Genomic DNA, 20,564 nt, shown 5'->3' with positions numbered 1-20,564 from the left:
TGGAGGTTCGGAAACCGAACTGAACCAAACCAAATCCTTTACACTTTATGGATGTATGCCTATAATGTTTATTTTGTGAAACTTTGTTGCCAAGTTTGAAACTAAGCCTAGGGCTTTTTCAAGGAGTGCACTTGGTTCAATTAGGAAGGACATTCCATTGGTTATAGAAGAAAGTTTTGGAAGGCTTCGGAACTTGAAAAAGCTTCTTTATTTGTTTGCTTTATGAAAGGATATGGTGATCATTTTTCTTTGCAATTGGATGTTGTTGATAGAGTAAGATTGGTTTATATGATCTTGTATTTGTACAACTACCTTCCCACTTTTCCTTTTTTCTTATAATTAATCTACCAGTGCAAACCTCTTTTTAAAACTCCATATTAAAAGAAGAACAAATTTTATAAAATAAAAAAAAAACAGAAACCGAACCAAACAAAATCAAACCCAAAAAAAAAAAAACCAAACAAAAAAAACACTGAAAGAAAATTGAATTGAACAGAGCCAAACCAAAGTTTTGGTTCGATTTCAGTTTTGGTAAAAAACCAAACAATCCGAACACATCCCTAACATAGATAACTAAAAAGGAAAATACCTTGCTTAATGTCAATTCGTGCTGTGTCCGACAGTTATTGCAGTTAACGGGACAGGTTAGGTCAAATTGTAATTTCAACAAACAATTCGTCATAAAGTCACATTGATATGATGACTCCAGCTAAATTCTTATCCATGACAATATCATAACCCTTTTCTGGCTGCTTCTTAATACGAAAACCATAATAGGATCCCATGAAGAACCATCACACTTGCATAACAATAATAAATAGAATTAACTCATCAAAGAAACAATGAACAGCAATGTCTCAACTCTGAAGCAATCAAAGGTCACAATCAAGCATTAACATCAATCTGGTTGGAACATGGAAAACCAAGTCCGCAGAACGTTTTAACCGTCCAACACCACAAACTAAACAAACCCCCCACACTACACACTTCACTACTTCAACGGTCAGACTAGTAGTCAGCTTCCTGCCGGCCTTGAGCACCTGCAAACAGATGCAGCAGAACGAGCATTAGGCAAAGCTCGGTTGTAAACAAATTCAGGTTGCACATACCATAACCACTAGAAACCATTGGTTTTCAACAAATCATAACTAGTCCCCACAGTATTTGGTCTCTTTCGATTTTATGTTTAATTATGAGTAATAAGTTCAGGCAATTAACAAGATGTTCAAATCAGTTCAGTTGGATAACATTTTGTTCCTTCAGAAAAGCTTAACTGACAGTTGCGGCTGGAGAATCAAATGCCAAAGGATACAAATGATGCACATAATGCTTAATTTACAGGCTCTACAAACTGTTGTGTTGTGTTGTGATACTCCAGTTGTGAAGGAATATTTCCAATCTCGTATACTGTAATAAAAAATCTAACAAACCAGCAAAATCATTGAATAATAAAATAGCAAAGAACTTGATGATGAAAACGATTTCATCGTCGTAAACCCAAGAAAATGCAATTGAAGTATGGAAAGAGCACTGTTCGGTGTGGTGGTGTTATATTTTAATAGCTTTAAGGTTACACAAAGAATATATTATGTACATGAGGATGTGGTTGTTGAAGGGAGTGGCAAAACAGGATTTATGCATGCAAAGTCCAATAAAAGGAATAAAGATTCAAAACTCATGACTGTACGATTGAAGCATGCCAGATCCAAATCCAATCATAACGTACGTGCAGATTAGACATTTCAATGTGATTTAGTGAGAAGAGATTTTACCTGCACAGCAATTTATGGCACAGCAGCCACCAGCACAGTTCACAAAGTACAAGAATCAACAGCTGAGGTTTCTTGACATTTAATATCAATCCTTTCAAGAAGTTCGGTAAAATTAAGATCCAGTTGGTTGTGCCCTCCTTCTACTACATTGCACTCTTTGTTGCCACTGTCCTCGGTGCAACCAACATCATCAGAACCACCTTCAGCAGACTGGTTTGTATGAATGATCTTACCAAACAGCTGAAAGGAACTTGTGCCAACCTTTGTCTGCAACCGGTTTCCATCAAGTTCCATCCCAAAGGATGGCACACTACTCTGGCTATCTGGTGACAATTCATCAGACTGTGAACTACCAATGTTCAACTCAGTACACACCCTCTTCAGCTTTGGCACCTCATTGTTGCCAAAGGAATTGTAAGTGCACGCCTGAGGAGTGTTTTCACTTAACAAGTGGGATAGATTAGATACAGAGAATGTATCTTGCCTGGCTCCCTGCATGCCCGCGGGAAAATTGTAGTTCAACAAGGATGCACTAAATGGCCCCATTGCTGAATTAGCTGCTCCTGCCATAGGAAAGAAGAATTCTTCCTCTGCATTGATCAACAGCCCATGACTCAAAGGAGCTCTGAATCTCTTTGTGGGGCAAAACGTTGTCTGAATTGTAGGTGTTGATCCAACAAATTCGACTTGCCACGGGCTCACCCTCTTAGCATTGTGCAGAGCTTCAGGTTCGTCCCATGTAACCTACAATACAGAGGTTATTAATTATTTTAATTGCTTGGCAAGAATTATAAAACTTAACATCAGTCAATAATGAAGAGAAAGAACAATAGTATCAGAATGTAACAAAATGTTGAAAATTGCAATATTGTGTGTATGTATTTTGACTTAAAATTTAACTGTAAATAATAAACACTCCTCTCTCCGTGCGCGTGTATGTACATGTGTGTTAAATTTCATTTCTTGGGTTTGTATGCCTGATATAATCGCCTCTTTAAGTCAGCTAGGATTTGCTGTGAAACATTATACTTTGCTAAACTGCAAACAAACGGACCAGGGCCTCAACACAATAGATAACAGCCCACAACTCGAATCAGATAATCCTGACACGGAATTTCTTTTCTTAACGGTAAGTTTGGCAGCAACCTTTTCTCGGCAGCAAGAGAAATGTAAGTTTAGGAATTTTAACATAATTGATATCAAGTATTTGAACCAAAACCTACAGAAAAGTCAGTGTCATGCGATGCAATACCGAACTATCAACTGCTCTTTCTTGTCAACTTCTACTCCAAAATTAAAGCGCAACAAGAAGTGGGCTATTTGTTACAATCCATTAACAAATGCCAGTAATTGAACAGGACTATAATCCAACGGCAAAATCAGCCAAACCGAGCCATATTAGAATGCCGCCGTGGTAGCATCGACTGTTTCCTTTAAATTTAAATCCCATATCTGCTTCCTGATAGATATAAACTAGTACCATGATATGTTCCCTAATGGAAAGAGGGTGGATTAACACTACTTACTAATGCCCAATTCTTCCGTTCAAAATACAAAATGAGTTTCTTAATTTTGCATCAATTGGGAGATAATAACAGCTTAAAATCAACTAAGACTAAAAGCTGAAGAACCAATACCTGAAGCATGCGCCAGGGTGAGCCCTGCCAAGGTCCATTGTCCGGTACCGAAGCCGTCGACAGAGTGCCCTGAAACCAAGTCATCCGGGACGAGTCCTCCGTCTCCATAGCCAACTTCACTCTCATCCCAGCCGTCCAAAACACCTTCAATGCCTTCTCCACCACCTCAGACTTCACCACAAAGTCCCACCACCCCGCTTTTGGATAATACACCACCTCAAACGGCTTCCCCTCCGCCGCCATCTCCGCCACTTCGGCCACGGCCTCCGCGGACATTACCTTCCTTCCAGAACAGTCCTGATCCTCTGTCATCAGCCTCATCGAGTTCGTCGGTCCGCCTCCAATGTGATAGTTCCACCTGGCGCAGTCAGAGCTGGCGCTGGCCCTGACTGCGCGACGGACGCCGATGAACATCTCTCCCCTCCCGTTCCTCATGAAGACGATGGAGTCACCGGCGACGAGCATCTTGTGGTTGACGAACTTGCTCCAGCCAGTGGTGAGCAAGTGCCGTCTCGGAGTACCCCTGTATATGTGCCGGAATTCCCAAACGACGCCGTGGAGGTCGGTGAGGAAGAGCGCCTGGACCGGCGGCTCGGCCTGGTAGTTAAGCGGAGGAAAGATGGAGTCCGCGCAGAACTTCGGAACAGAGAATCCACCGCCATTGTGAGCATCCGAAGGCGTCAGTATCTTCGCGAACGAAAAGACTCTGTCATCCTGTCGTTCCAAGTCCCCATTATCGTCGGCGTTGAGTTCGTCGCCATTGGGCTGCTTGACGTTGGGGAACTCATTGGGGATTGGGACGAGAAGCAGCTTGGCGAAGACCTCGTCGGTGGTGGGGTCAGGGAGGAAGTGGAGGTCGGAGATCCGGCAGAGAATGAGAGGCTTGGAGAGGAGGAGAGGGGAGAGGAGGATAGGCGCAGCGGAGGAGGTGGAGGATTGCTCGAGGTGGCCCTGAGGGAAGTAGTAAACCCTAGAGTTGAGGGTGGGGATTTGGACGGAGTTTCCGGCGCAGGCGCGCCAGATTTTGGGGTCGATCGAACGACGGTGAGCCGGAGGCATATTGGATTATTTCGGCTAGGGATTTGGGAAGAGGGGAGAGAGAGAGAGAGAGAGAGAGAGAGAGAGAGAGAGAGGGAGTGTGTCTGATTTGGTGGTGGTTGCCTCAGAGTATGTGACAGGAGGAGAGAGGGAGAGAAATAGAGAGAGAGAGTGCCGTCTTCGTGTTGGGGTCGGAGAACGGGCACGCAACCAATACCCAAGGGCAATAGAATACTGGCGATATAAATTGTTTCGGGGCGAAATGGTCCTCACAATATTACAGTGTTGCCCTACCCACAGAAATGCAACCGCCTCCTATTCCAACCAACTGCCATGTACTCTCTCTTTCTCTCTCCTCACTGTTTGTTACATCGTTTTTACCATTGCCCAATGAGCTCATTTTCTTAATTTACTGTCCCAATAATCGTAAAAGTTTGTTCTTATTTCGGTTACAGGGATTAATACCCGACTCCGAGTCATAAGCCAATAAAGGAATATGCCTTAAACATGCTATATTGTCAAATCGCTTTCATAAAATAAAAAATACACGATTTATCATGTGTATTGATTTATTTACTCATGTGCGACACATTCAAACGTTACGTGTTGATATTAATGATTCTAACGGAAGTCTATGTTGCCAATGCAGTGAAAAAAAGAATAAAACTCCCAAATTTAGTGCTTCCGTGTCAAAATCGTATCATATAAATTTACGAGACTGTTTTATGTTTAAACAGCATCATATCTGCATAGTCACGTTATGCAACAAACCAATTAGCGGGAGCTGACAAAAGTAAATCCAGTAGAGAATAGAGCATGCCATTGCAGTCTGCGCGAGATGATTGTTATTGTACTTGAAAATCCCAGAGGCAGCAGCATTTGGTGTGCCCTCACTCTCAGTCAATGAATGCCACACTGACACTGCCTGAATAAAGTCAACATATCAGGTTGTTACGATTTTATTCTCAATTTTTTTAGGATTCTTTTTTCAATTAAATTATGTTTTAACTGTCCTTATCACAAATAAAATTTATACAATTTCAGAAATATAATAAAAATGAAGGATTAGCTTCCACAGTTTAATCGCTTCTGGTGTTTGTCATGTTTTATGAAACGTTAATATATTGGCGCATAAATTAGCATTAATTCTATGTTTTTTGTTGATTCGAAGAGCCTCATAATTTTTATTTTTATTTTTTTTGTCAAAAGAAATATTTGTTAGATTAGATGTTATAATAAAAAGTTGATGGAATTATAATCCATGTCGTAATGTAAGGATAATATTCTTTTGCACTACTGTGGTAGAAGGCCTTGCAGCCACATAATACTATACGGGTAACAGGATGCCCTCTTAAACACGATGTCGTTTCTTTTCTTAAAAAAATGATGAGCTGATGTTAGGGTAGCGATGGCACGGACCGGGTTTTAATCGTAGCTGTTGTGTTGCCTCTAGACAAGGACTCTCGGCATCATCAAAATTCCATAATTATAAACGCAGTTAGGTTTTAATTAATTATTACTTCTATTTATTTTGTTATTTAAACGTTTTTAATTTTCTACGTTTATGAACTAATTTTCTGTCGTAATAAGATAAGCATGGCAATCAGATAAGTTAGGGTTTTGAATTCTGTTTTTACACGTTTTGTAATGATAAGGCACAAAAATATTTCTTCAATACTAATATTTGAGTCCATCTTAAACTTTTATTTGCAGTAATTTCAATATTTTCATGATATTCAAATTTGAAGATTATTCATGATAGATAATGATTTTCAAAACCATTATCATGCTCTCTCGACTTATGTTTATTATATTATTTTTATAAAGAAGGTTTTACTGAATCACCTTTTTCAAAATTTCAAGAATTAAGTACATAAAAACTTCCAATCTTTTATTGTCATTCCGAGTTAGTTTTAACATTTTCAAATACTTCAAAAAAGTATCCAATTTACTAGAAAAGTCAGATTCGTTAAGCCTTAGTTAAAAAATTTCAGTTAAATTGTACGTGTGGTGACGATGGTCCCAACTTATAAGCTTATGTGGACAACAAAATTATAAAATAAAACAAGTTAAAAAAGGAAGATTAAAATAATCCAAATAAACCAAATAAATAAATAAAATAGGTTAAAAAGGGAAGATTCTGCTCAAGCGAATTCCGTATTTGTCGATTCTCAGCTAGTAGAGCCCTTAGATTTTCATCAAACATTAAGCACTTGGTTCCCCCATGCTCATAATAATTATGGTTGCACTGTTGCAGTGCATGGTTGATACCATGTCCAAGACCGTCTTCTCAATGTTGATAGCTTGAGTTGTAGGGTGGAGTCGATGGTGGTGCGTTGGGTTTAGAAGTGATGTGGGTGTTGGTGACTGTTGATGGGTGGACAGCGGCAAGAAGAGGTCGTGGGGTTGAGTGGGTTTTTTCTTTCATTCTAATTTTTACAAAAGAATACCTTAATTGAAAATTTTGATTATTTTGAGGAAAAATTAAGCCCAAACGTGGGAGCATCATTGCCATCACTTAACAAAAAAAATTTAACTAGCGTAACAAATTTGACTTTTTAAAAGATTGAATATCTATTTTGAACATTTGAAAAGATTACGATCAATTTATAATGATACTAAAATGTTAAAAAGATTTATGTACTTAAAACAAATTTTAATATACATCAATTCTTTTCGTAAAAGAAGGACTTTATCAATTTTTTTATGAAATCAAAACCAACGATATTCTAATATGAGATGAGAAAAATTAAAACTAGATCATACAACAAATCAATCATAATAATTAAAAATGAAACTTGTTATTTATACGAATTAAACTTAAAAACTTGTACTAAAAAAGAAACCATGAAGAAAAAAAGTAGAATGCTCTCTGTTTTTATTCATATCTCATTTCGTCCCTCCTTTCACATTTTATTTTTTATCTTATTATCTATATAAAAAAATCAATATAATTTGTTGACGTGATTTCACTGTAACTGTTCAAATAAAAACAAAATTAGAATGAGAGAATACTTCCCTCACGAAATGTGAGAACAAAATACCTTGTCTATGACGTGGACACGATTTTTATCTATTTGGTAGTAGAATAAAAATAAATTGTTTAAAAATGGGCACATAAAACCTGAATTCGGGGTTGGTTAGTTTAATAATTACTAAGCTTGAATATATAATATTTTTCTGACTTAGGACACGCGTGTCACGTGTCATATCAGACTGACAAGACTGCCATTTTGTTGTCCTTGTTTTGTCATGTACAATGACATAGACGTGACTCGTGTCATTGTTGTCATCTTGTACTTGAAGTCAAAAGTTTTGGAAAAAATGTGAAGTGGATTAAGTTTAAAAAGCACATTCATTAAACTTTGTTTTGAAAAATTTGGTGTTAATTTTCTGTTTATCAACCTTCTTCTTCTTTTTTTTTTTTCCTGTCAAATGTTTATCGAACTTCTTTAATTTGTTTAATTTGACAGCAAAAAATTGAAAATAGTGTGTAAGAACTAAAAGTGAGTGTATAAATAACAAAACCTTACTAAAATTGTGTATACATGATTTTGACAATAAAAACTTGCAACGGATTTTAGCCATTGATGGTTGAGAGCTTATGACAAAATTAATTTGTAAGGTCATCGGTTTCTTCTCACTCTTCTATTATCGCTTGTATAATAAATAAAAAATGAAAGTGTTATTGGCACTCCAAAAATCTCATTATATACTCCTCACAAGTGTATTTTTCTTTCTAAATATAAAAAAATTTGAGTGTAGAATGAGAGAATTTTGAGTGTGAATAACAATTCCCATAAAAATATATGTAAAGAATTTTTGCCAAAATGAACTTATATCATCTCAAAAGACGTTAATTTTTTAGTACGGGGATATTCAATCCTAACATTGTATTAAAGGATATAATTGAATTGAACATAACTGCTCTTCTAAGGTTCTTATTTTGAGAATATTTGAGGTTCGTTTTTATATGACTCATCAGATTAATCTTATGATAGATTAAACTATCAACATAAATAATAATTGTTACATCAAAACACAATAATTCTACAAAGTGAATAAATTAAAAAAACGATCTCACATAAAACCTTAAGTCTTCTTCCCCTACAGTCTCTCTCCATCGTTTATTCCCCTTCTCTTATCCTAAGTTTTTTTTTTAATATCCTTTTCGCGTATGAAAAAGGAAGAGGGTTATGTTTCATATTTTTCATCGTCCGGTGCAATCAAGAAGAAGGAGATCTCAATTTTTGAAACCACACAATCTCAAGTTTTTTTGTGCTCTGTAACTAACTGGGTTTGAATATTATTTGATAAAAGACTAGATGAAATTGGATGTGTAAAATTATTAGGGTTTTACGCAATTAGATTTGCTGGATTTTATTATTTGGTGAGGAGACTAGGTTTTACAGATGAATGTGGTTCAACATGACATGAAATCTTCTTTTTTATTGACGGGGTTTGAACACACGCTGTCATGCATGAAATCTTCTTTTATCTTCTTATTTTTGTTTTATCAATTAGTATTTTATTTTCTTGTAACAAGAATTAATTAGGTTAGCATAATCTAAAGTAAGAGTAATTTGAAGGTTTAAGTAAAAAAATGACCCCACAGATCCTAAAATGAGGACCATAGAAGAGCAGCTCTCTTGAATTGAATGCCAATCACGATGGAAGGGAAGAGTTTTGTTAGAATTGATCAAAGATGATTTTGTCTTGAGAACAATAAACGAATCCAATAGCAAATGGAAGAAAATAAATCATTCAAAGGTATTATTTTCGTTTTGTCAATTAAAATCCATGTTATGTAATTACATTGTTAATCTGGAATACTTAGTTTTTGGCAGTTTTAAGGGTTCTTTATCGCTTTTAATACAGTTTTGGACTGTCTTTGGTACGATCTTACGGTATTTTGAATAAAACATCTTATTCCAACAAAAAAAATTTGGAAAGTAATTACCGCATGCTCATCATCTTCCTCAGTATACCCTGTTTATTGTCTTCCCCAAATTTTTCTGGACCCAATTATTATCGGCCCATGGGCTAGCGGTTATTATAGGCCCATGGGCTCAGCAATTCATGAGATGTATGATTGTGTGGGATACAAGAAGCCTTCGATGAAATTATATTACAGCAAAAGTTGTCTTACGTCAGACAGTTAGAACAAATTAATCAGTGTTTAAAACAAATTAATCAGTGTTAAGCACTCAAACACGCATAATTCGTTGCGCTTTGTTTTCCTTCCGTGTACCTTCTACAACCTTAAGGTCTCGTTTGGTGTCTACAGAACAGATGGGATATTTTTCTAAAATTTAAAAAATAAAAAAAAAAATAAAAAAAATATAGGTGCATCTCAAACTCTCATCCGTGTCATAACTGAAAGTAGATGATAGATTAACCAAGAAAAAAACTTATCCCTTCCGATCCTTTTTAAATTGTGGTGATTAGAAGGTATAAGTTTCTTGGTTAATATTCATCTTGTATTTTCAACCATGACAAATTCAAAATACATTGGATCTAGAGCGTTATCAAATCCACTCAAATCTCAAATCCTAAACACCAAACGAGGCCCAAGTGAAAGCCAGAATTACCGCGTCTGTTTTGCAAGCGTCAATATAACATTTCTCTAAACATGATCTCTACACGTACGTTGTATCATTGGCACAGGAAGTAGTATTGTACAAGTCCCGCGAAAATCATCAAATCAAGAGAAAAACAAAGTAAAATGATATCATTACCCAAAAGGTCAACATGAAAAGACATAATTAGGGCAAATGCATAAGAAAACCAATGTCACTTACAATAGTTGGTCAAACAGACACCACCACCACCAAATGACTCGCACTCGACGTTAAAACCAAAGACAACAACAGCGCAGCCGAGGGGTGAACAGAAGGCCTGAAAAGCCAGAACAGCCATCCACCATTATTTCAAGATACAATGACAAGCATAAGCAAACAAAGAAACAGCACAATGACGTTTAAAATAACGATCGAGAAATGCCCGTCACTCTTGCTCTGACTCCGACTCGGCGCTCTGGAGCCATTCGATAAACGGCTTGGAGTTCTTCCAAATAGGGGAGCTCTTGTTGTTCCCAGCTAAGCCCTGTTGGTACCACTTCATAATGTATTCCTCCTCCAGAATGTCAACATCATACAATGATTTCAGAACCAGAGCCACTTCCTTTGCGGCATCAGGGTTTGCCTTCCCACTGAAGGACTCGATAGCTTGCAATAGAACCGTCTGAGATCCCTCTGTCTGGGTGGCTGCAGCGAGGTAGTTTTTCTTCTTGGAAACCTCTTTAGAGAACCCCTTTCCAACACCTTCAAAGAGAACCTCGAGTAGGGCGTCCATAACTTCTTGGGGTGTGCCAGAAAGAGTCCCCAAATAGGATTTAAGCCGAGCTGCAGAAGTCCCCTTTTGCAAGGATTGTTTGATCTCACTAACAAGTCTTTCATGGGTACTATTATCAGCACCGTTCTGATGACTCTTCGTCTCAGGCTTCTTCACTTCATGATCAGGAGACTTCTTTGGTGACCTTTTCTCCTCTTCAACGGTAGAAAGCATCACCATATCAGCAGTAACAGCACTCAACTGCTCCTGGATTCGCTTCTTAGCTGCCTCCAAGGAAGTGTCCGTCTGCCACTGGACATCATCGTCATCGTCCTCCTCAGCAGCTTGGTCATTCTCATCTCCCTGGCTGTGAGTAGGGGAGTGATCCTCATCGGAACCAGTGTTTTTCTTCTTGCTTGATACTTTTGAACCAGAAGTTCCTTTCTTCTTTGCTGCCTCCTTCTTAAGCTTCTTTTGCTCCTCGTCAGCGGCCTCCCCTTCCTTAAGTTGTTCTTTGTCAGCCCTCCTCAAGGCTTTCTTTTCTTTAGCTGTCTTCTTCTGCTCTGGAGGATTCTTGAGGATAAAAGTCGTAAGCTTGTCCCTCATATCAACATCAGATACAAACCCACATGCAGCACATTTCAGATTTAGCATCTGCGTCTTGGTTATAATAATTTCAGTTTCTGGATTCCCGCAACCATAGCACTGCACATATTTCTTAATGAAGTTCTCCAGAAGTCCAGCAAGCTTTGCAGTGTCATGAGCACCATTCACATGGGAAGTTCCAGTCTTCTCATCAAATTTTGATTGGGCTCCAAGCTCACAGCCAAAATACTTCGTGGTGTACGAAGCAGGTCTAGCCAAGGCCTTTGCAATATCGACCATATTAACCACATTAGTCTTGATGCCATTTCCTCTGCCTTCAATCTTCGTTATCATCCTTGGCATCTTATACCTGTAGAAGGCATCATCACGGTTCGAAGCACCAATGTTTTGTAGAGCCATGGTGTGAGAGATGATAGATTATATCAGAAGGGTGTTGCCTCTTGACACTAGAAATCCTCCTTTACCACAGGGTTGCATAAATTGGCAACCAAGAAACTCTGTGTTATTCCCCTCTAATAAACCAAGATGTATGCATTCAACTTCAACAGAAGCAGCTCTGCTCTTTTTTCTAGATGTAGGACTATATTCACCGAGTAATCCAATTGACGATAAAAAAAGAGTGGCCCGTTCAGACATAAAATAAGTTCTAGACGTCACACGCTCCACTTTGACAAATTGCAGATACAGCAGACTGAACTGACAATTTCCTACAATAACATAATATAGCTGTTTAGAAAACTAGTTAGAGTAAGATAATAATATAAAATCAAGAAAAACAGACCAAACAAAATTATTCATGCTCCCAACTCATACTTTTCTTCTAACAGCAGCAGGAAAACGAAGAGATAATCCCGATACCAGACCTAACAAAAGAATCGTTCACGCAGGCAAGTTCCTTGGAACAATTCCAAAATAGTCCCCACAAGCCTAGAAATGTACTACATCCCAGATAAAATACAACTTAATTTTCCCTTCATGTCCAGCAATTATTAACTTTCCAGCACAAAAAATAAGCGCAGTGATTACATTGTTATGAGCTAACCTGAAGTAAAACGGCACATATATGTTCAACCTATGCTAGTACAACAAAATCGCAATCCACAAATTTCGAAGTCCAAACAATCAAGCAAAATTGTGATCCAAGAAGAAACCTGGACAAGGTTTACAACACAAACATGAACACGAATCTAAACATATTATTCTTTTGTAACTAAGCAATTCAAAAAATATAAGAGGCAAGAAATTATATATCCGTAGACACAGTTTTAGCAGCATATATAAACACACAATACGACTTTCCCTATCAAGGAAAACAAACATTTTATAAGAACCAAACGTATTCACTTGTTTAGGCAATATACTAAGCATATACATACATACATGTGTGTGTGTATACATATATATCGTAACGATTCACAGAGGAATAGGTCAAGAACAATTAAATATATCACAAAAGTGGAAGAAAAATCCAAATCCAAGCAGCACGGAATAAATCCATCATATGTCCTACTCAGATTAAACAAATTAATACAAAAAATAAACCCTAAAATCCACAGATCTGTACCGATTTACAAACACAAAACTCGATCAAGAAACGTAAAAACTTCAGCTCGGGTCGAACAACACAAACTCTCACGCAATCAAAAACAATAATCACAGATAAACTAGTTCACGAAATCGAAAATCAAAGAGCAGAGAGATTGTGGGGGAGAGATTATACCTTGTTCTCCTGGATGGGAAACGAAGAGAGAGATGAAAGAAGAACCTAGAGAGAGGAAAAAAGAGGGTATGCGGCGATGCCTTTGCGTCCGATGGGTGAGGGTAATGGACAAAGCGGGGAATTTATATGCGGTGTGCTGGGGGCGAGAAGGCACGCGTAGGGCAACTCACCACCTTTGATTTATTATTTTGTTATTATCATTATTATTATTGATTTCTCGCTACCAACCGGGTGGTGTTTTTGGGTCAGAATAATGATGGTATCGTTACTCTGTTTATTTAGCTTTGCAACTAAGTTTATTGGTTCATGACAGGACTTTTAAGGTATGCGTATTACTCCGGTCCTGAAAAATCATATTCTCACATCATATTACAACCCCATTTGGAAATGCTTTGAGGTTGTCCGGGTGCATATAATAACATCGCATTTTGAGAGTGATAAAACTAGAAAAGTTCAAATAGAAAAGTTACTAGCATTCCTTAGATTAAACGTGGGATAGATATTAGAAACTATTTTTTTTATTTTGTTTTGCTATGTTTTTGTTTTGAAGAGAATTTGATAAATTTATATTACAAATTAAACTAACAAACATAGAGATATTAGCAACAACCAAAAAGTAAGTGAAAATATAAATTGGATAGATGATCACGTGAATAATTCGCCTATTAAAGGAGCGCAGGTTGGACTGGTCGGTTCAACCCAAATCTGCCCAAAAACTTTAATCTAAAATTATTGGACCGGATTAGAGGAAACATGTGTTCAGTTGGGCTGGCAAACGGAACACAATTAGGTTGAACTAAGTTGGGGCAACCCATTACGAATCAACCCAATCCGCCTAAATTCCGAACCTTAGTTGGCAATCGGAAATATGAAGAATATAATTTCATTTGATATACTTGTCTACATGCATATGGTATATATAATAGATTTTACCCGTTGTTGCCATAAGGTAAGTTTGATTAATGGGTAAATTATATCCCCTCATGTTTGGATCGATTGCAATCTCATACAATATCTTTAAAACATTTCAATTTCATACATTTACTTATCATTTTATTTTAATTTCATACATCTATTAGAAAATCTATTAAGTAATGACCTGACAAATATAAGATCTAGATTTATGCTGATATGATAATAATTTACCCTATTTAAAAATTAAAACAATAAATAAAACCTTAACACCCATCTCCTCCAACCCACCTTCTCCCTCTCCTCCACTCTCTTCACCTACCCTCCCATCATCATTGTCATCCTCACAGCCACACTCGTGGCCTCAATCTGCCTCTGTCTCATCCTCCGCCACCACAACCGTCAATGCATCCGTCGCCTTGTGCCTTCCCTCGCCGTCTCATCCTCCGATTCTCGCCGTCAATCTGGTGACCTTGCCCACCCTCCCTCTCTTCACCTTCTCCTCCATCACTCGCCGATCATCCACCACCATATCCGCCGACAGCGTTGTTTGCCTGTCGAAATTCGAGCCGGGTGATAAGCTCCGTCTCCTCTCGCTCTGCTGCCACGCCTTCCACACCATCTGCATCGACACGTGGCTCTAGTCGTAGCAGACTTGCGCACTCTGTCGGTCCTCAATCGTCGCTTCCGACGCCGAGCTCATTTCTGTCCGGCCTCCATCTTTTAATTTTTAATTTTTTTTTTTAAATTTTTTTGGGGATTGGGGTTGGGTGCGTTGATCTGGAGAGGGGAGGTGAAGAGAGTAGAGGAGAGGGAGAAGGTGGGTCGGGGAGGTGAAGAGGGATGAGTAGGTCCCTGCGGAGAGAGAAGGGAGGGGAGGTGAAGAGAGTGGAGGAGAGGGAGAAGGTGGGTTGGGGAAGATTGGTTTTAGGGTCTTTTTATTAAAAAAAAATTTAATAGGGTAAATTATTACTTTTTTAAATGTATAAAAAATTATTTTTTTCTACGTGGCACAAATTTGACAGCCATGTCAGCACAAATGTAGATCTCATATTTATCACGTCATCACTTAACGAATTTCCTAATGGACGTATGAAATTGAAATAAAATGATAATTAAATGTATGAAATTGAAATATTTTAAAGATGTTGTATGAGGTTGCAATCGATCCTAAACCTAATCTATCTTTCATGAATCTCATAAGTTATATTTATACAATGATTCAATGATATATAGATTACAGTCTTAAAAAAAATGATACATAGATTATAATGTGTCGGTGATGTTCACACTGCCAGAAAATGGCATTTTCTCTACAAAAGTTTGGCCAACGAATCAAATTTCTTTTGGCAAAGTAACTTTACTCAACGAAAGATAAAATTTGGTGGCAAAAGAAGAAATTTTTTAAACACAAGATGCAAAGATGTAAAGATGGGGAGAAAGACTTACATGACACAAATACACTATCACAATTACATACCGTGCTAATAAAATAAAGACATATAAGACTTTAGCACAAGATGTAAGGCTAGGACCTCACAAATTAAAGAACCTTTGGTTTCCACCCCGGTTTGGTTCTCATATAAAATAGTTGCAAGTAAACGAGGGTTTTAAAGCTCAAGCAAACGCCACCACCCCAAAACCGGAACAATTTCTTGGAACGAATTGAACTGATTCCAGTACATGACCCCGAGTTGCAGAAAAACATAAACTGAATGTGTCACGACCAAGTCTTTTAATGTAATCAACGTTAACCTTCACATCTTCACATCGTCGGGTTGCGAATAAGGGAGGAAAAATTGTATTTTGAATAGACACTACTTTAGTTTTAACAAATTAACCAAGACTGGTATCACATTACAAACATTTACAAAGGTCAAGAAGTCTTCCATATTACCTATGGAGTTGCAAATTGAACCGTATTTACTATTCATTTTCCTGTCTCCTTGGTCCAAATGCTTGAGGAAGTTTAAATGATACATGCACGGCCAATTTCCTCACTTGCGAAATCCAGGTTCCAAGGAAAATGGTACCGCTGGTAGATCACTACTTACTCCGGGTGAGCAGTCCAATAAATTAGCCCACTACAAGAAACCGAACGTCAGTTAAACTAGCTGGTAAAAGCATGATATGCAGAACAGTATGGGTTACATGAAACTAAATTTAAAGTATCAAAATCAGTGTCCGGCCAGCATAACTTGTTCACCCTCAAGGTTCATGTCTCAGTGTGTATCCCATTAGAGGAATGTTGCTCTAGATCTAGGGTGCCCCAAGACAGAAATATGCTTATATTCGTCAAAAACTTATTTTGTTCTGACAAACCCCAATTATTCAATAGCTGAAACCAAAGTTATCGAGATGCATAAAAGCAACAGTAATCCGAGGAGAAATTACTTCTGCAGGTAAATTATTTATGCATCACTTACATATATATCCACGAAGGATATACATATACACATGAATAGAGCAAATACACACAACATGCTTGTCAATGTCAACAACTAGCGCCCTCATTTATAGATGTCAAAGACAAATGGGGGTTTCGGGCAGACGATTTTACCTGATCAACACAAAAACTGCTTGCAACACACCAGCAGTTCCAGTCCACACTGAAGGGCCAGTCTTCACTAAAGAATCTTGTATTAACAGACCCACCGATGCAGCTAGAGATACAAATGCAACAACATAAGCAATGAACAGCCAAAGCTTCAATCTGTTGCAAATTCACAGAAGAATTAGAACCAATTCAGGACCACGCAAAAGGGCAATAAAATCCATTCTCATAACCCAGAGGATTGATCAAATTGAAGAGACCCTACTCAATTCACCTAATTCAACCTCACAAATTGAAATAAAAACACATTTACATATCCAATGTATCAACATTCCCACATTAAATAATCTAAACTTAAAATAATTGTCTATGTTAAGACAGCAAGAATACCAATTACATAAACAATCAAATTGAAACTAAAAAAAAAAAACCCATGTTAAATTTGGCCCTAATTCTGAGCTGTGTGTTCGATTGCTCACCTCCACTCGCCTTCTTCATAAGGGGAGTAATCAATGTCCTCCTTTTTGACGCAATTGAACATCAGAGCCGCTATCGACGCAAATATGCCTGCAAAAAATCACATTCGCACACACAAATCAGAAACCCTAGAAATCTAAAAAAATGCAGAAACAAAATTTGGTTCGGATCGGGTCGGACCAGGGAGGTAGTGGAGGAAGGCGACCTTGACAGAACTGCAAACGACAGCGTCAACCCAGAACCACCAGCCGGCCCCAAACACGGCTCCGGCAACGCCAGGACCGAAGATCCCCCAGAGCTCCGACAAATCCATTTATAAAAATACGACTTTCCCTGACATAAAAGGCAATTTCAGGTATAGGTCAATAACATTCACAAAGTGAAAGAATAATCCAAATCCAAGCAACACAGATAAACCCTGAAATCCACAGATCTGTACCGATTTCCAATACAAACACAAAACTCGATCCAGAAACGTAAAAGCTTCAGCTCGGATCGAACAACACAAACTCTCACGCAATCAAAAACAATAATCGCAGATAAACTAGTTCACGAAATCGAAAATCAAAGAGCACAGAGATTATCGGGAGAGATTAGACCTTGGTATCCTGGAAAACGACAAGGGAGGGAGAGATGGAAGAAGAACCCTAGAGAGAGAAAGAGAGGGTACGGGGCGATGCTTCGCGTCGGACGACTCTGCGTGAGGGTAATTAGGATAATACTTGCTCACTAACGAGCAAAGCCACTCACTTTTTACATTTAGCCCGACACCACTTTAAGTTAAGCCCCTTAGGTAACCTAAAGGGATTTTCATATTATTTTTACAAATAGCGAAAAGTTGTGGTATTCGCTTTATATCGGTGAAATTTCGATGTTTATTAGAGAATAAAATGTTCGTCAATTTTTTTGAATTCAATTAGATGCCTGAAATATTTTCGACTTGGTTAATATTTTGTAAGGGTGATCTATGACGTGAAACTTAAAAAATAGACGGTTCAAATTAATGAAAACTAATGAAAATGGTTTAATAACTTTGAGTTTTAACGAAAATGACAAAATAAACGGTAAAGTAAATAGTACCAGGATTGATTTTTTAGTGTAAAAATATGATTTTTTGTTAACATGAACAGTACTGGGAGCTTTTCGTTAAAGTTTTCTTCAAATTAGGGGTGGGCAAATGGGTATAGAAACAGCGGGTCGGGACGGGTAATCAAGGTTTGGGACGGGTACGGGTCGGTTCCAATTTTTTAATAAGAGAAACGGGTCAGGGCTTTGAAATTTTAAGGGCGGGTCGATTCCAGATGTATAGGAAAACGAGGCCCCGGACTGGCCCCTTTTGTAATTGCAATGGATGGACGAGATTGAACCCTAACCTACCATCCAATCTTAACGTTAGTTTTAGCCTAGGTTATCTCTCGTCGAGTCCTCAACTCTGTCACTGGACTCAACCTCAAAGCTCGAACTCAATTCTCTCTCACCGACATCACCATCAGTCATTTCCTTCACCACCCCGACATCAACGCCATCGCGAGTCTAGGCTCTAGCGACCACCATGACGGCCCAACAACCTCGATTGTCTTCCTTAAGTCCTCGACGACATCCCAGACATAGAGAACCCAGACACCTACAACACCCATCTTCTTGATTCTCCTTCTCTCATCCTTGACGACATCATCGTGTCACGACCACCAACACTCTATCGCAGAAGCCAGTCAGGTGAATTCTTTAACCTCTGATGTTAATTGATGCTTAAAGCCTTAAACTTGCCAAATCTAAACCTAGTCATTCCCATATTTTGCATAATTTCTTGTGCTAATTTTTATCTGGGATGTATGTAGTTTGATCTATTGGGTTTTTGTAATACCCTAAAAGATTTTAGTATATGAGTTGATATTCATAATTATGAATACGTGCAGAAAATCGAAAATAAATCGATTTATGGTTATGAAAATTTTAATTGAGAAAATTTAAAATTTTATTACCGGAATACATCCTAAAATGTATCGATAAGCGAAAAAGATGAAAATGACCCTAGTTAATTTAACGTAATTATATGAGGACGTATTTTATCCTTATATGTTTTATCATATTTCTTGGCATAGTAGGATAAAGCTCGATCTCACGAATGCATAAGCGTAAACCGTTTGTGAAACGGACTTATAACGAATGAGTTATTAACGAACGAAGTTAGAGGCAAAAATGGTAATTTAATTATTAATTTGGAAGGCTGCAGATTTGTTGGAGTGTGGATATGGTGCCACGTGTGTGGCTGAGATTGAGGGGAAGACCAATCAGAACCGCCAGGGGGGGAAGGGGAGGATGATGGCCAATGAAGGAGGGGGAATAGGAGGGAAATGAGATAATGAAAAAGGGAGGGGAACGGGTGTCCTACCCGACCTGACCCGACGGCGGCACAAGGTTTTTTGACGGACCTGGAAAAATCTCCCTAGCCTTCCCTAATCCATTTCCACCCAAAATTAGAAGGAATTTGGTGGTGGTTTTAGGGGAAAACGGACGGTGGTCTGTGTGGGTGTACGGCGACGATCCGCAAATCAGTGAAACTAACTCAGCCAATGACCACCAACAATAGGCTCCCCTCAACTCCAGGAAGAAAGCCCAAGTAGTGGTGGAGGCATCGGAGTGAGTATGAAGGTCGAATCAAAGCACACCCAATTCTAGGGTTTCGGTGGTTCGAGGATGATTTGAGGTGTTTCCCGGCCGAATTAGACTTAGGCCTAGGTATGAAAGTTGTTCCTCTCATTGAACTCTACTCGCCTGTAAATTTTGATAATTTTTAGAATAGACGAAAATTGGGTTTTTGTTCGTTGGAAACCGCCACGTGCGGAAACACGTGGCTTGTGACAACCCATCCCTAATTTTAAGTTTTATAAATTTTAAAATAGTGATTTTATGAAAATGCCCTTAGAGGCGAGGATGTTTGACTTTCGTTGACTGTTCTAAGTCACAATTAATGTTTCTAAATAGATCTTAAAGCTACAAACGCATAGGCGTTTACAAGTCTGAATTATAACGGTATAGTTACGGACATTTGAAATTGTTTACTCAAGTTTTAGTTTATAAACTAATTAAACTCCCACCATGTGGGAATTGTAACCAATCAAATTAAAGGGGGAATGACCAATTAGAAATTAGAAGAGAGAAAGATAGCCAATTAGGAAAGGGGAGAGAAAACTCTCAGCCTTCCCTTTCCGTTGACCCGTCTGTGCACCCACCCGAACAAATTCCGACAGTTTTCGACATTTTTCCAGTCGAACCACCATCATCCAACGCCTGCTGCAATCTCTTCCACAACCTCTCCTCTTCCATTAAGCAAATTGCATTCATAATTTATGAAATCACAACTGGAGGTAATCAATTCATATTACATATATGTTCATGGTTTTGAATCCACCTCTAACTAAAAAGAAATTAGTTCCTCATGTTCGCACTTAAACAAAGATAACTTAAATTAAACATTGAAAGCAAAAGATAGAATACACCTAGACGTTCCAGCA

General features: G+C 38.2%; 3 protein-coding genes across 4 annotated transcripts; all 3 read right to left on the bottom strand.

Annotated features, from left to right (window-relative positions):
- Positions 1-807: 807 nt before the first annotated feature.
- LOC137709984 (auxin response factor 17-like) lies at positions 808-4,629 on the bottom strand. Its single transcript, XM_068448959.1, has 3 exons — positions 3,410-4,629; positions 1,773-2,516; positions 808-1,040 (listed from the first exon to the last, which is right to left on the bottom strand). The coding sequence occupies exons 1-2, from the start codon at positions 4,466-4,468 to the stop codon at positions 1,812-1,814; spliced, it is 1,764 nt and encodes a 587-aa protein (XP_068305060.1). The 5' UTR covers positions 4,469-4,629; the 3' UTR covers positions 808-1,040; positions 1,773-1,811.
- A 5,564-nt stretch (positions 4,630-10,193) lies between these two features.
- LOC137746968 (probable eukaryotic translation initiation factor 5-1) lies at positions 10,194-13,263 on the bottom strand. 2 transcript variants are annotated; one of them, XM_068486974.1, is made up of 2 exons: positions 13,107-13,263; positions 10,194-12,093 (listed from the first exon to the last, which is right to left on the bottom strand). In XM_068486974.1, exon 2 carries the CDS (start codon positions 11,783-11,785, stop codon positions 10,454-10,456), a length of 1,332 nt encoding a protein of 443 aa, XP_068343075.1. In that variant the 5' UTR covers positions 11,786-12,093; positions 13,107-13,263; the 3' UTR covers positions 10,194-10,453. The 2 variants fall into 2 exon arrangements, with proteins under 2 accessions (XP_068343075.1, XP_068343080.1); XM_068486979.1 differs by having other exon boundaries at positions 10,194-12,112; positions 13,107-13,185.
- Positions 13,264-15,721: 2,458 nt separating this feature from the next.
- Positions 15,722-17,789, bottom strand: LOC137740521 (uncharacterized). Its single transcript, XM_068480372.1, has 5 exons — positions 17,649-17,789; positions 17,230-17,382; positions 17,052-17,139; positions 16,579-16,731; positions 15,722-16,102 (listed from the first exon to the last, which is right to left on the bottom strand). Exons 2-5 carry the CDS (start codon positions 17,360-17,362, stop codon positions 16,069-16,071), a joined length of 408 nt encoding a protein of 135 aa, XP_068336473.1. The 5' UTR covers positions 17,363-17,382; positions 17,649-17,789; the 3' UTR covers positions 15,722-16,068.
- Between the last annotated feature and the right edge of the window lie 2,775 nt (positions 17,790-20,564).

Source organism: Pyrus communis, chromosome 1 (genome assembly GCF_963583255.1).
Source record: "Pyrus communis chromosome 1, drPyrComm1.1, whole genome shotgun sequence".
Lineage (NCBI taxonomy): Eukaryota > Viridiplantae > Streptophyta > Magnoliopsida > Rosales > Rosaceae > Pyrus > Pyrus communis.
The sequence above is the reverse complement of the archived record's forward strand: the minus strand, read 5'-3'. Positions and strand labels throughout refer to the sequence as shown.